The sequence below is a fragment of the Chiloscyllium plagiosum genome, chromosome 18 (assembly GCF_004010195.1).
Source record: "Chiloscyllium plagiosum isolate BGI_BamShark_2017 chromosome 18, ASM401019v2, whole genome shotgun sequence".
NCBI classification, from domain to species: Eukaryota; Metazoa; Chordata; class Chondrichthyes; order Orectolobiformes; family Hemiscylliidae; genus Chiloscyllium; species Chiloscyllium plagiosum.
In genome coordinates, this window is record NC_057727.1 from 8,296,124 (window position 1) to 8,310,741 (window position 14,618).

General features: G+C 40.2%; 1 protein-coding gene across 2 annotated transcripts in view; it reads right to left on the reverse strand.

The window, feature by feature from the left end:
* The window catches only part of prkar2aa (protein kinase, cAMP-dependent, regulatory, type II, alpha A), a 319,318-nt gene that overhangs the window by 190,949 nt on the left and 113,751 nt on the right, over positions 1–14,618 (reverse strand). Inside the window, exon 7 of one of the 2 annotated variants that reach the window (XM_043707640.1) lies at positions 14,335–14,567. In XM_043707640.1, coding sequence (XP_043563575.1) covers positions 14,335–14,567 — 233 coding nt within the window. Of the gene's footprint in view, positions 1–14,334; positions 14,583–14,618 lie in introns of those variants that run through there. The other variant, XM_043707638.1, reaches the window with a different exon arrangement.

A 14,618-nucleotide genomic window follows, 5' to 3' on the forward strand; every position in this document is an offset into this window, starting at 1 on the left:
ATGCTGGAGTTATATAGGACGTTGGTGGGGTTGCACCTGGAGTAGTGTGTTCCATCTTGGTCAGCTTGCTATAGGAAGGACATTATTAAATGGGCAAGAGAGTGCAGAAGAAATTTACAAAGGATGTTCCCAGGACTCAATGGTCAGAGTTATAGGGAGAGGTTGGACAAGCTAGGAATTTTTTCTTGAGAGCAGAAGAGACTGAGGGGGACCTTATAGAGATATATAAGATCATGTGAGGCATGGTTAGGGTGATTTGCACTCGTCTTTTTCCAAGTATTGGAGAATCGAGGACTAGAGGGCATCAGTTTAAGGTTAGAGGGGAAAGAATAAAAAAAAGGAACCCGAGGGGCAACTTCCTTTTTACATAGAGAGTGGTACGCATGTGGAATGAGCACCAGCAGAAGTGGCTGAGGCAGGTACATTAACATTTAAAAGGCATTTGGGAAACAAAATGGATAGCAAAGGTGTAGAAGGATATGGACCAAGTGCAGGGAAATGCAGTTAGTGTGGAAGGACATGCTGGTTGGTATTGACCAGTTTGGGCCAACAGGCCTCTCTCCATGCTGTAGGACTCTATGACTAAGCTTGAACTGCTCACTGGATTCACTCAGAAATTCACACTCATTCTGGAAATGTCGACCATAAAGGGCTGTTTGTTCAGAGTTTCCACTGGTTGGGAAGTTGAGGATTAAAAAGCCTAGTTTAAAAATTGGAGCCAGCACTTTCAGAAGCTGAAATTAGAAATCCTCAATTACACTTGAGAAAGGCAGTCTAAGTTTAAAACCCTCTTACACAAACAACACTAGTTCCATTTTTAAAAAGTTTTAAATGTAAAATCTCTGGATTTTGAATTCACGGTGTAAGGAGTGTGGTACAAAATCGAGAATCCCTAATTATTCTTATGCTCCTGTGTAATCATTCTTATTTTTTCTCTATAAGAGCAAACCTTAAACAGCAAATGGATAGAGAAAATGATGTTCAGTTTCCGGTGTTCAACTATATTTTACAGTGCTGCCTGCAGAACTTCTTAACATTTAGTAATGCAGGATAGAACTTGATAATGCTTGAAACTTGAACTTAGACAGCAAAAATCATGCTTTTCAAAACTTACCATCTTACCCACTTGTCAGAAATCAAACAAATTCAGTTATAAATACATTTCAAAAGGTGTAGTGTGGTTGTCACCCTCATCAATATGACACTGTTTAAATTTAACATTCTCATCCTCATGTTGAAATCTCACTACAGTCTTGTAACTTCCTCCAGCACCCTCCAAGAATTCTAGCATTAAAGCTTCCCTATTTCCTTTACAACATTAATGGTGATCATAGCTTCAGCTTTCGATGCCTCAAGTTCTAGAATTCTTACGCCCTCCACATCTCTCTGAACTCGAGTCGAAATCTACTTCTTCAATTTCAACACTATTCACACTCCTCAGACACTGAAGTAGTCCATATTCAAATGCACCAGATCTAAACAATATCCAAGATTGGGCTGACAGAAGTGACAAGTAATATCTGCACCATACAAACGATCATCACCAATAAAAGACAGTCTAACCACCACCTCTTGACATTGAATGGTGTTACCATCGCAGAATCCTTCATTTTCAACATCCTTGGGGTCACCATTGACCAGAAACTCAACTGTGGCTACACCAGCAGGTCACAGGCTATGAATACTGCAGCAATTCCTGATTTCCAAAGCCCTTCCACCATCACAAGTCAGAAGTGTGATAGAATACTCTCCAATTGCCTGAATGGGTGCAGCTCCAACACTACTCAAGAAACCTTGACACCAGTCACAATAATGCAGTCCAATTGATTGGCATCACATCCACTTCCTCCACAGACGCTCGTACACACTGCTCCACAGTGACAGCAGTGGGTACGACCTACCAGATGCAATGCAGAAATTCACTAAGGATCCTCAGTTACCACCTTACAAACCCACAACCACTTCCATTTAGAAGAATAAGAGGCAGCAGATACATGGGAGCACCATCACCTGCAAGTTCCCCTCCAAGCCACTCATCATCCTGACTTGGAAATACATCACCATTCCTTCACTGTCGCGAGGTCAAAATCCTGGAATTCCCTCCCAAGAGTCAACCCGCAGCTGGTGGACTATTGTGGTTCAAGACAGCAACTCGCCACCAACATCTCAAGGCCAACTAGGGCCAGGCAGTAAAGAAAACAGAAGAAAAGCAGTCAAAGTAAACAAGCTCTCACTCAGGAGCAGTACTGCACCGCCACCTTGGTGACTGAGCAGCAACCTCCAGAACTCAGTTAATGGGTTACCACTGCTCCATTCAAACAGCTACTGACAATGCTGAAACGCCTAACTCTGGATTACAAAAAGAAAAGCTAATAGCATGTAAAAAACATCCAACATGTATTTGTCCTCCATGTACGTAATTCCCTCTCAAAAGGTGAAGCAGAATTACCTGTCAGAAACATTCCTCAGATAGCCTTAAAGTAATTTTTTTTAAAAAGAAAAGCTGCTTAAGACTCCTGAACTACCAGCTGTCCCAAACACCTCAACAAAAGGATTTCTAATAAGTTAACTGCATCCTTGGACTTTTGGAATCCATGTTAAAAGCAAGGACACTGATAAACTGGTCTCAAATCATTTCTAATTCATTAACCTCGTCATGTTTTATAATGGCCTCTTTCCTGCTGTCTGTTTGAATGTACCTGTGTTGCAAACTCATGTCTGAGTGTGTGCAATCAATGCTCCTTCCACTTCACTTTACAACAGTGTTATTCTGGTAAATCACACTCTGCGCAAAGACAGGTGGAAAGAATAGGGAGAGGGATTTCTTTTAAAACTCAAATCTGTCTGTAACAGCAAAAAGAAGAACTGCAGTAAACCTAAATCAAGCCACTGAAAGTGGGAAGATGTGAGTTAACAGCCAGAACAAAGTTGCTAATAACTTCTCCCAGGGCCAGATCTTATTAAAGGCAATTGTTTATTATGACAACACAACCAAAAGTTTACATATACCTGACTTGTTTCTTTGAATACATTTGTAGATTGAGAGAACTCCATTATACTGTATAACAATTCACAAGAGATCAGTTTAATCAAGGATTTTAAATGACAGCATAAACTACAAAAACATGAAAAGTAATGAGCATCTGGACTAGGAAACAAAACAAAAGTCTTAATGAATTTTCATTCCTACTGTTATAGACCAGGCCAGACCCACTCAAAATATTTCAAAAAGTAGCCTGAACTCTAACCTTTGCTCGTTGGTTACCAAATGAAACAAAAGAGAACAGAATATAGAATAACTTAACCTAGCCAAAAACCTAACAAATTATCCCAACTTAATAATGCTGTTCCAAATTCCTACAACAATCTCCATAAGCACCCCTTGGCAAAAAATGTAAAATCAAACACAGGGTCTTACAGGACAGAGCGAGATGTCAGACAGAGTCAGATGGAACACCATCTTCCATGGAGCGGTTTCTTTAACCAGCAGCCTCCAAACTGACAGGCTGCTTGCTCTGAACAGCCAGATTGCTAAAACCTAAACCAAATCTAAAACCAAGCTAAAACCAAACCAGAGGTCGGCTGAGCTGGGAGAACTGGCCACTCCCCTTTCATCAAACAAGTTTTTTTTTAATTTAAAGGCTTTCTCAACTAGATGTCAGACATTTTGGAACCTGTCTCTTTTAAAACACTTCACGAAAAAAAAAGGATAACACAACCTTGTTCAAAGGTGCAGCATTATGACATTACCAACAGATCTCATTCAGAACTAATTGATAGCTTTAGACTTTATCTATTGCTATTAAAGTAACAGCTAAAAGCAATCCAAAAAAGTTTCATTAAAATAAACTAGTCTAACTTTTATAAAATTACTGGACACAAACAGACAATTCACAGCACAGGATAAGAAGAACAATATTTCATTGCTAAAACAAGAGAAACAAAAAACTAAAATACCTTGAGCTACATACATTCAGTAAACACTGCATTTAGAAATTCACATTGTATAAATGTAAGCTGCTGCTTCTATCTAGTCTCCTTAGGTCAACGAATTCTCAGCTTAAGAGAAGGAAGAACTCGGCACCATGATGAGGGAAGGTAGCAAAAAAAAAAGGAAAATTGGACAAAATGTAATGTCAAAGAGATGAGATTTTTGCAGAATTTTGAAATTCAGCAAGAGGATTTGCAAACCAAATCAACTGTGAAAAAGAATTGTACAGAGACAGTGGATAAATAGAATCAAATTAAATGCAAGACTCAAAGATTTGTGTGGATGCAATCAGTTTCAGTTCGTGAGGCACTGGCACCGAAGGAAATTGCTCTAGTGGGACAGGCCTCATTGAGCCATGCTGGGACCAATTTCCTGCTGAATCAAATAACAAGCAGTAGAGAATGTTTGAGACTAGTTGACGTGTTAGTAGAGGGGAAATGTAGAGGTTATGGCAACATTACAGGGAAGCTGTTTAGATAAGGATATTCAAAAGTTAGACAGGAGCAGACAGTATATAAACACAGAAAATAGCAGTAAACATGGAGAAAAGGGGAAAAATGGTTTAAACGCAAAATTAATGGCTCTTTACATGAATATATGTAGTATTGGAACAAAGAATTACTAGTACAAATACAGGTTAACAAGTATGATCAAATAGTCAGTACTGCTAAGGAAGTAACAACTTGGAACTACATCGCAATTTTTGAAAGGATGATAGGATAACATTATTGGTTCAGATGGAAGAACATCACTTTTGGGCCTTGAACCCAAGTAAACATATATTGGCATTGAAGGCTGTCCATGGAAGATTCATTAAGTTATTACCAGGTATGAGGAGGCTGTCTTGTGAGAAGTTCAGTAAGTTGGGCCTGTATTCATTGGAATATAGAAGAATGAGAGGTCACTTCATTGAAACATACAAGATTCTTAGGGGACTTGACAGGGTAGACACGGAGAAGCAGTTTTCCCTTGTGGGACAAACTTGGACCAGAGGGCATAATTGCAGATGGAGGAATTACACATTTAAGATAGCAAAATATCTTTACCACATAGGCCTGAAGAGGCTAGGTTGTTAAATACCTATCTCAACCTTGAGTGTAAGTTTAGATCAGTATGGGATCAAAGGTAATTGGGAAAAGGCAGGAAAGTGGCATTGATAATTATGAGAATCATCATGATGTCACTAAATGGCAGAGTGGCCTGCTTATGCTCTGATATCTTATGGTCTAACTGAATGATCAATCTTCAACAATAGAGTTGAGGAGCAGAGAATGAATAGCAATCTCAAAATCAAAGTTACAGACACAGGAATAGGTCTAGACAAGAATTTAGATTAGAAACTACAAAAGTGTAACATGGTTTGAAAATAGATTTTTAAGTATTTTGCTGGGACCAGTAAAGCTTGGTGAATTTCAGAGAATTTGAGAGATGGGATTGAACGGTGACCTCAGAACTCAGAAGCAGCTTTACAAATGACAGAGACAGGCATATCAGTGACAATATTATTTGAAAACATTGATCACAAGGTGAAAACAAGCACAGCTAATGATTTAAACATCGCTGCAGATAAGGAAAGGGTGCAAGTAAGCAATTTCCCTGGAGGTTAAAAAAAAAAAATCAATCTTTACAATGATTTAAAATGTGCAATTTCAAGTTCATTTTAAGATCAAGTAAGCCACTGCAAATGCATACAATCAGAATGAGTGAGCATCAAGGGAAACTGATCTTATTGAACTTTAGGTCACCAACAGTGAAAGCAAGCAAGGAAAGCCCAAAATGTTTGTTTCGCCCTGCATGTTGTAAGTAAAAAAGCACGACCACCACCAGCAATGGAGCTCAACCAGGCAGTCTACTATTACAGCAATGGCCCTGGGTCAATCACAGTGAAAGAGAAACTATTGACTATCACTGTATTTATGGAAAATGACCCTTGGTTTAAGTGATATTATCAAAGAACACGTGAGTTAAAAATAAGAGACCAAAAATGCTGCACATGTTACCAGCCAGTTTTTAACTACTGGGTTAAGTACAGTACTCAAAAATTATTCCTGGGCATATCTCAGAAAACTAACTTCTACTTTGGTCAATTTACATTTGTACATGTCCAAACTCGAGTCTTCTTATGTCACCTTTAACATAGTGGAGTACTGTTGATATTCATGTGAGAGAATTATAGTTATTTTGATCTATTGATCTAAGCCAGCATATTGCTATGTTAACTAACTAGGAAATAAGACTCTGCTAAGCTAACTGATCGTGGAAGCAAAACGTTGCAGCTCAGAACAGCAATTCCACCCCACAGCACTGCACATCAGAAGCGGTTGTCATAATCCTAGCCTAGAATGCCTCACCCTCAAAGCTGAAGGCAGGAATAAACAACAATAGCACGTCACAAATTCCTTGTCCAAATGTAGTGTTTCAAATTGCTTTTGCCTCAAGCAAAAAGCACGTATCATCCCACACTGTTCCACAGCTTCAGAAGGTCTACTAGTAAATATTGTACAAACACAAAGAAGATTCAGTTAAATTTCAGTTAAATATTTGGTATTAAATCTTTTTTCTGGCTTTAACGTGTATTACAAATTTGCTACTTAGGCTACTACTGAAGGGCTTTTGCCCGAAACGTCTATTTTACTGCTCCTTGGATGCTGCCTGAACTGCTGTGCTCTTTCCAGCACAACTAATCGAGAATCTGGTTTCCAGCATCTGCAGTCGTTGTTTTTACCTACTCCAGTTCAAGTTGGTAAATGGTAGAAGTATTGTAATATCTTGCACATATTTCCATGTTTTCATTGAGATTAGTGGTGGCAACATACTACAGGGAAAAATAAATCAAAGACTAAAATTAGCCTGTGCAATACTCTTAGTATTGTACCTTCAGTGAGGTGTAATATCGAGGTGCTAATATTCTCATGAATTGGGTAAAAAGAAGTTGGTATCTAAAATGCTCATATTATGTCTGTTGAATTTACAACTGTTCCACACCAATAAACTTTGCTTCACTGCTCAAATTAAACTGTGCAAACAGCGAGGACACTAAGAGCAGAAGGACAAAGTGTAAAACATAGTCATGGGTGTTTTTCCACAGTTTAATTGGATGGGATGCATCAATTCTGGATGCTCACCTTGTTCAAATTCCAATAACAATTTTGAAATTATCCTGTCAAGGGATACATCTCTGCAGCAGGTGGGACATGAATATGGATTTCCCAATTCAAAAGGTAGGGACACTACCACTGCACAAGAATAATTCCCATACTCTCATATGTCATTTAGAGTCAGAAATCTATCATTCTCTATCTTAAAGGGATCTTGTTGAGCGCTGTTCGGCTCTTTTGTTTCCCACATTACAACAGTAACTACTATACGTCTTATGAAAAGTCACAAATAAATGCAAGTCTTTCTTCCTTTTTGTTTATTTCAAATGTCTTGATTAAGGACAGCTAATTCAAAACAGGTCAGCAACTGAGCTGAATGGGGTCTGAAATTCTTCAGCCATATTTCTAGTCTCAGACTGGAGGACAAACTCCTGAGGGGACTAGTGTGACTCATTATTCCAAGTTGATGCAATTTCCAGGGATCTTCTCCCACCTGTGGGTGGGAAAGAAGCTCCACTGCCTTTCACAAGGCAGATCTCAAACCAAGATGTAGACAATCCCAAAGCCAGCAAGATCAGGAGTAAGCAGTCACTTCGGTGATTTAAGGGCAAGGTGTACATTGGAAGATTACATGGGCAAGTTGACTGGGCAGCCTTGGCAGACAATTGTTCCCAAGATCAGATCACTGTTCAAAGATTCCAGAGGTATGAGTAAGGAGAGTGTTGCAGATTGGGATTGAAATGGAGTTTGCACCAGTCTGCTGGTACTGAAAACTGCAGCTCAACATCACTGGACAGGAATACCCATGGTACTGGGTTTGTAATCTAAACAGATTTTGGTTTGCATCATAGTCATTCATTTACAACTGTGTCTTGGAGTTATTCAGCCTCTAGACTCAAGGGTGGAAGACAGTTCCAAACTTAGGAAGTTAGCTATCAGCCTATAGATTTTCTGCTTGAGATTTAAAAGTACTCAATAAATCACAAGAAAGCTCAGAGAAACAGAATCTTGGGGTGCTTCTCAACAGATCCTTGAAGGTAGCAAGACAGGTTGAGATGACCAACTGTATACTTGGCTTTCCAGTCATAGCAGAGATTATAGAAACAGGGAAGCTACACTGGAGCTGTACATGACTATCATTAGGCCACAACTGAAATAGGTCTGTACACAAACCACCACACTATAAGAAGGATGCGATTGCACTGGAGTGGGTGCAGTGGAGATTCACCAGGATGTTCCCTTAGTTGGAGCATTTTAGCTATGAAGAGAGACTGGATAAGCTCAGGTTGTTTCCTTTAAAACGAAGGCGGCTCGGGAGGCCACATAAGATTGTAAGGGGTATGAACAGGGTAGACAGGAAGCAGCTGTTCTCCTTAGTTGAAATGTCAATAACGAAGGGTTTAATTTTAAGGTGAAAGGCAGATTTAGAGAGGGCTTGAAGGAAACCCAGAGGGTAGTGGGAATCTGGAGTGCTTGGGAAGGAAGAAGTACAAAACCTCAAACTTAAAAAAAGGTTTATGGATGAGCAAGTGAAATGCCATTGCATTTAAGGTTATGGGTCAACTGCTGGAAAATGGGATTATTGTAGATGGGTCAGCATGGACCAGAAAATCTGGAGGGCCTCTTCTGTGCTCTAAGACGGTCAGAATACAATAAGAGTGTCCAAAAAGGAAATAGTGAGAGTGCAGGGCCAACTTGTTCCTATGAAGTTGAAGGAGGGGTCAAAGTAGAAAAAACCCTGGAAAACCAGGAACTTACAAGATTGATAAGGCAAAAAAAGGTGACAGGAAATGCATGATAGATTCTGAGGACTCAAAATTCTGGAAACCCTAAAAGGCACATGGAAAATACAGAGCTGAAAATGTGTTACTGGAGAAGCGCAGCAGGTCAGGCAGCATCCAGGGAACAGGAGAATCGACGTTTCGGGCATAAGCCCTTCTTCAGGAAGAAGGGCTTATGCCCGAAACGTCGATTCTCCTGTTCCCTGGATGCTGCCTGACCTGCTGCACTTCTCCAGCAACACATTTTCAGCTCTGATCTCCAGCATCTGCAGACCTCACTTTCTCCACATGGAAAATACAGGTCTAATGTAAAAAGGAACTAGGTGAGAGAATAGGGAGCATGAAAAAGAAGTGGCAGGTAAAATAAAAAGGAAAATCCAATCACTATATTAGGTGCAAGAGGATCACCAGGGAAAGAATAGGCACATTCGGGATCAAAGTGGTTGTGTGTGCGTGGAGTCAGAGGACGTGGTTGAGATGTTTCTTTTAAAAAAAGGCCTGGGCTGGAGAATTTTAGCTATGACAGAATGCTACAATAGACTAGGGCTGTTTTCCTACAGCAGGGAAGCTGTCATTATTTGGTTCCCTTCAATGAATGACACAGATATAGAGGAAGAAACATTTCCCCTTAGTAAAAGGGGTCAATAACCAAGGAACAAAGATTTAAAGGTTAGGCACAGGAAGTGCCTTTTCTCACCCAGAGGATGAGAATCTGGAACCCCGCTTGAAAAGGTGGTCAGGGCAGCAACGATCATAGCATTTGAGAAACATTCAGATGAACACACAAAAAATCTCAAAACATGCAAGGCTACAGGTCACTTTCTGGAAAACAAGACGAAGGTAGATAAATGCTAGATGATTGGCAAGGACACAATGGGCCATGCTATAAGACTCCAGGGGTCAACATTGCCATGTTACAAAATAAAGCATTCCTATAAAACTTGTGCAGGTTACTTGCACCCACATTCACGTGGACATTAAAATCTGCCTATACAGCACTTCAGAATTACTGGTGGAGCTCAAACCATTACAAAAGGACTTTAACACTGAAAATTAAGCACCAGTCAAAACAAAATTAAGTTTTTACTGGAGTTTAGTATCACTATGCAAGACTGAGTGCATAGAATTATGACAGCTATTGGACCACAACTACCAACATTCAAAACAAACAAATATAACAGGTACCAAAGTTACTGAATGAAATACCAGTGTTGTCACTCTGACATGACTGTGCTGTTTCTTTTACAATCTTTCCTCCAAATGGGTGAATTATTCACTGGGTATCTAGCATTTTCAATCCTGGTGCCTGCCACAAAATGCACATTTTACCATACAATAAAAAAAAGGTCAAAGAGGATTAAAAGCTTAGCTGAAAAGGCTAAGCTATTCCCAAGTCTACTTTATTGCAAGCTGCTAAGCACAGCACTAACAGATCAAGGATACATTTGTTTCCACTGAAAATTATAAAATCATGCAAAAGCTATTGCATAAAAGGAGGTATTGGACCCATCTTTTTCATGCATTGTTCCGCACTCCAGCTCATTTTGAGAGGGAGGGCTGGTGGGTGGGTGGGGGGGAATATATCAGAGAAGAAAAAGAAATTACTTAACTATTCCCTCTAATAATTAATTGAAATCCATAAGTGTTTTCATCTACAGCAATACAAGTTTCAGTACTCAGTGGTGTGAACACTAAACTGAGCAACAGACAGCCTTGTACAGACATGAAATTAAGTGCCTTCAGTTATTGGAATGCAAATCACAGGAAATCATCCTTATGTATTTGCATTGAGTCAACCAAGAGAAAAAAAAGACAGATGGATACCAAGAAAAATTACCTCCCATCCTGGGGTTTGGTCCATTAAAACAAAATGGCAGTAATACTGAAGCAGATTTGCAGAACCAAGACATTTAAAACTCAAATGCTGCCTGCAGGTTGTAGGCAACAGCAACAGCAACAGCAAACAAGTGCTCAGAACATACAAGTCAATCCCCAGAAAGATTGAAAGAATTTACTTCAAACATACCAATTAGAATTGTGCATAGTATTATGGACATTGTTGATGTGGCAAATGAAATATGAAGCATCAATAAACCTTCAAATACTTTAATACCATAAAACACAGGAACGGAAGTAGGCCATTCAGCCCATCGGATTTGCTCCAATGACATGATGGCTGACATCCTCCAATGACATCCTCAGCTCCACTTTCCTACTTTTTCCCCCATAACCCTCTATTTCCTTACTGATTAAACTGTCTCAACCTTGAATATACTTAATGATGCAGTATCAACAACTCTCTGCAATAAGAAGAAGTGTTTCACAGATTCACTACCCTCAGAAGAAATTCCTCTTCATGTTTGCCAAAAATATACAACCCCTTATACTGAGACTGTGCCTTCTGATACCAGACACACAAGGGGAAAATTATTTACATATGGAAAAATTATGTTCAGCTCCCAATTCTTCCTGAAATTTGGAACAATCCTCTAATTCTCTCAATCAAAATCAGTCTAGCACATCATGTAGACCAAATAAGTTTGAACAATTCAGTTCATTCGCGTGAAGGACTTCAACCCAGAACTCACTTAAAACTTCTTAGGCAATGTCACTGAGAAACCAAACAAAAGGGCTCTATTTAAATTACTGCATGTTACATTAGTACTTTGGTCTAGTTCTGAGATCAAGGCTCAGGTGGAGTACTTAGGAGAATTTGACTGAGCATCTAATTCATTCATCACCTCAAAGTGCTCGAGACTTGATATTCAAAATGGAGAATGTTCCATAGAAAAAAAATACATCGACTTGACAAGCAGAAAAAAAGAAAATTCAAAGCAACCTGACATCAATCATGCTTATCCACCATTTCTTTAAACTACTAAACCATTCCCAAATAGGCTGCTGGAATTCCAGTGAAAATATTAAGTAAATAACAAACTCTGTTTCCATTCACAGAACCAGAAATTTCTTTTCAATCACACATATCATACAATATAACTCAAAACATGATCTGCTTGTGCTAGTATTTAGTAACTTAAGTAGAGAAAATAAAATCTGCCACTTGAATTTACTAAGGGCATGAGAGTAATCTGTTATGTGCAAAAGACATGATTGGTCAATTGATGGTTTAGAAATGTCGAGCAATGTTAGTTTGGCAGCCACTACTTCGCATCATAATTGCACCATCTTGAACGCTGAAAAAAAAATCAAAGATCTAATACAGATTACAAACTACCTATCCATTTATCTGCAGCAATCTTCCCAAAAGTGATCCATAGTAGGTGTAATATTTCCCTAGTCAAATGAACTATGGTATGTTTAGACTGCAGTGGAAAAAAAATTAAAAGTATTTTAAATAGGGACTGCAGCGACCTAAGAAAATTAAAGTACTTACTGGTTCTTGATACTCCCCTTCTGCAAAAAAAAATTCAAAACACAATAAAGGTAATAGTCCTCAAAGGTCTCTGAACCGATTAAATGAAAGGACTAAAATACACAGATGGACTTGAATGCAAACACGAAAAAACACTATTCTGATCAGACAAGAAGTTAGTGGGAAATCCAACTGCACTAGGGTTAATTTTGTGAAAGAATTCAAAGTTAATTTTCAGTGTTGCAGAGCCTGAAATGGCTTTTTCAAAAGCTAGCAAAAACAAGATGCAAAACATTTCAGATGACAACGACTCAAAGCTGTCCACTTTCACAACATGAACCCCCGGCAAACTGACTTGGACCTTAAAGAGTTCATACTTCCCTTAACAGCCCTTTATATTTATCTTAGTATGTTGCTTCAAGTTTAAATTTAATTATACAAGGAAAACAAACTGCAGCCGTATTAATCATTTAATTTCCTGCTCAGAAAGATCTTTCACCATCATGTAGAAATCATTGCTCTTAAAATACAGTACATTAAATCAACATAAAGTCACTGCTTAACTAACTCCATCCCAAAATACAAACCCACATACAAACAATAAGACAAAATTAGTTTGCAATGAACCACAAGTACAGTAGTCTTCTGTATTTTGGGTGGCACAGTGGTTAGCACTGCTGCCTCACAGCACCAGAAACGCGGGTTCAATTCCCACCTCAGGCAACTGTCAGTGTGGAGTTTGCACATTCTCCCAGTGACTGTGTGGGTTTCCTCCAGGTGCTCTGGTTTCCTCCCACAGTCGAAAAATGTGCAGGTTAGGTGAATTGGCCATGCTAAATTGCCCGTAATGTTAGGTGAAGGGGTAAATCGAGGGGAATGGGTCTGGGTGGGTTGCTCTTCAGAGGGTCGGTGTGGGCTTGTTGGGCCGAAGGGCCTGCTTCCACACTGTAAGTAATCTAATCTAATTTGTCACTTCCTCTGCAGGTGCTTGCACCTCTCCTTTATGATGGCTGCAAAAATGATCAACCACTTGTTATTATTTTTCTATACGGGACATCTTTGTGTTGAACCATTTCAAGATTGTAATTTTGTCTCGGCTCCATTTATCCAGTGGATTTAGTCCACCTCTTCATTCCAAACAAGCATGTCTTATCTTTCCTTCCTTTACCCATCAATGCATCCTCCTGAGGTGACAGAAAATTTACAATGCTTAATGAGGTCATTCAACCCATCATGTCCAAGCCAGTCAACAAAGGGCTATCCAGCTGAATTCTACTGCACTGCAATCTGCAGATCATGGATATTCATGTAAAGCCATTAAATGGAGATGCCAGTGTTGGGCTAGGGTGGACAAAGTCAGAAAGAGACAGTGAAGTGAGATCAGAATTGAGTATGTTGCTAGAAAAGCATGGCAGGTCAGGCAGCAACCAAAGAGCAGAGTCAAAAAGAAAGATGTTTCGGGCCTGAGCCCTTCATCGGGAATCTAGACAAAGTCAGAAGTCACAACACCAAGTTTAGTCCAACAGATTTACTTGAAACCACAAGCTTTTGTAGTACTGCTCCTTGGTAGCTTCACTTGACAAAGTAGCAGCACTACAAAAGCGTGATTTCAAGTAAACTGGCTGGACTATAAACTGATACCATGTGACTTTTGCATGGCCACTGGCTGAGGATTTCCAACTCCACTGAACCTTTTCAGGCAATGAGTTCCAAATTCCCCTCAACTCCAAACCATGACGTCCTTCCATCTTTGGCTAATCCTTTGTCAACCTCGGCTCTACCACTGTGCTTTGTTGACAAACTTGGCCCTCAACCCTGTACAACCCATCTCCCTTACATCCACAGTCCATCTGTCAGGCTTCTTGGATCACCTCCCCAACTTACCTGGAGGATCTACTCTCCTACTTTGTCTTGCCTTTCTCTTCACCCCACCCAGCCCCACAAAACCACATGGATCCCAGAAGAGGTTAACTGTCCCATCCTCCTGAGGGTGTAACACAATCCCCCTTTCGCACCTCACCACCCCCCAAAAAAAAAACAAAAACAAACCACACACACACACACAGGTGGCACTCATCTTGTGTCTCTCACCTTCGAAGTCGGACTCCGAGTCGGACTCGGAACCGTCGTCCCCGTTGGACTCGGTCTGCATGGGGTCGTCATTGTTGTAGCGGCGCCTGCCCCCGGCCCGCTCCTCCTTCTCCTTCAGCTCGGTGAAGTAGTCGATGGCGAACTCCACCAGGTCGGAGGGCCGGTGCCGGAGCACCTCCACCGTGTAGCCCTGCAGCAGGTCCGTCAGCCCGGGGGGGATCTCGATATTCATCCTCTCCAGTGGTGGGGGGGGGGGGGGGGGGGAAGGAGGGGGTGGGGGCGGA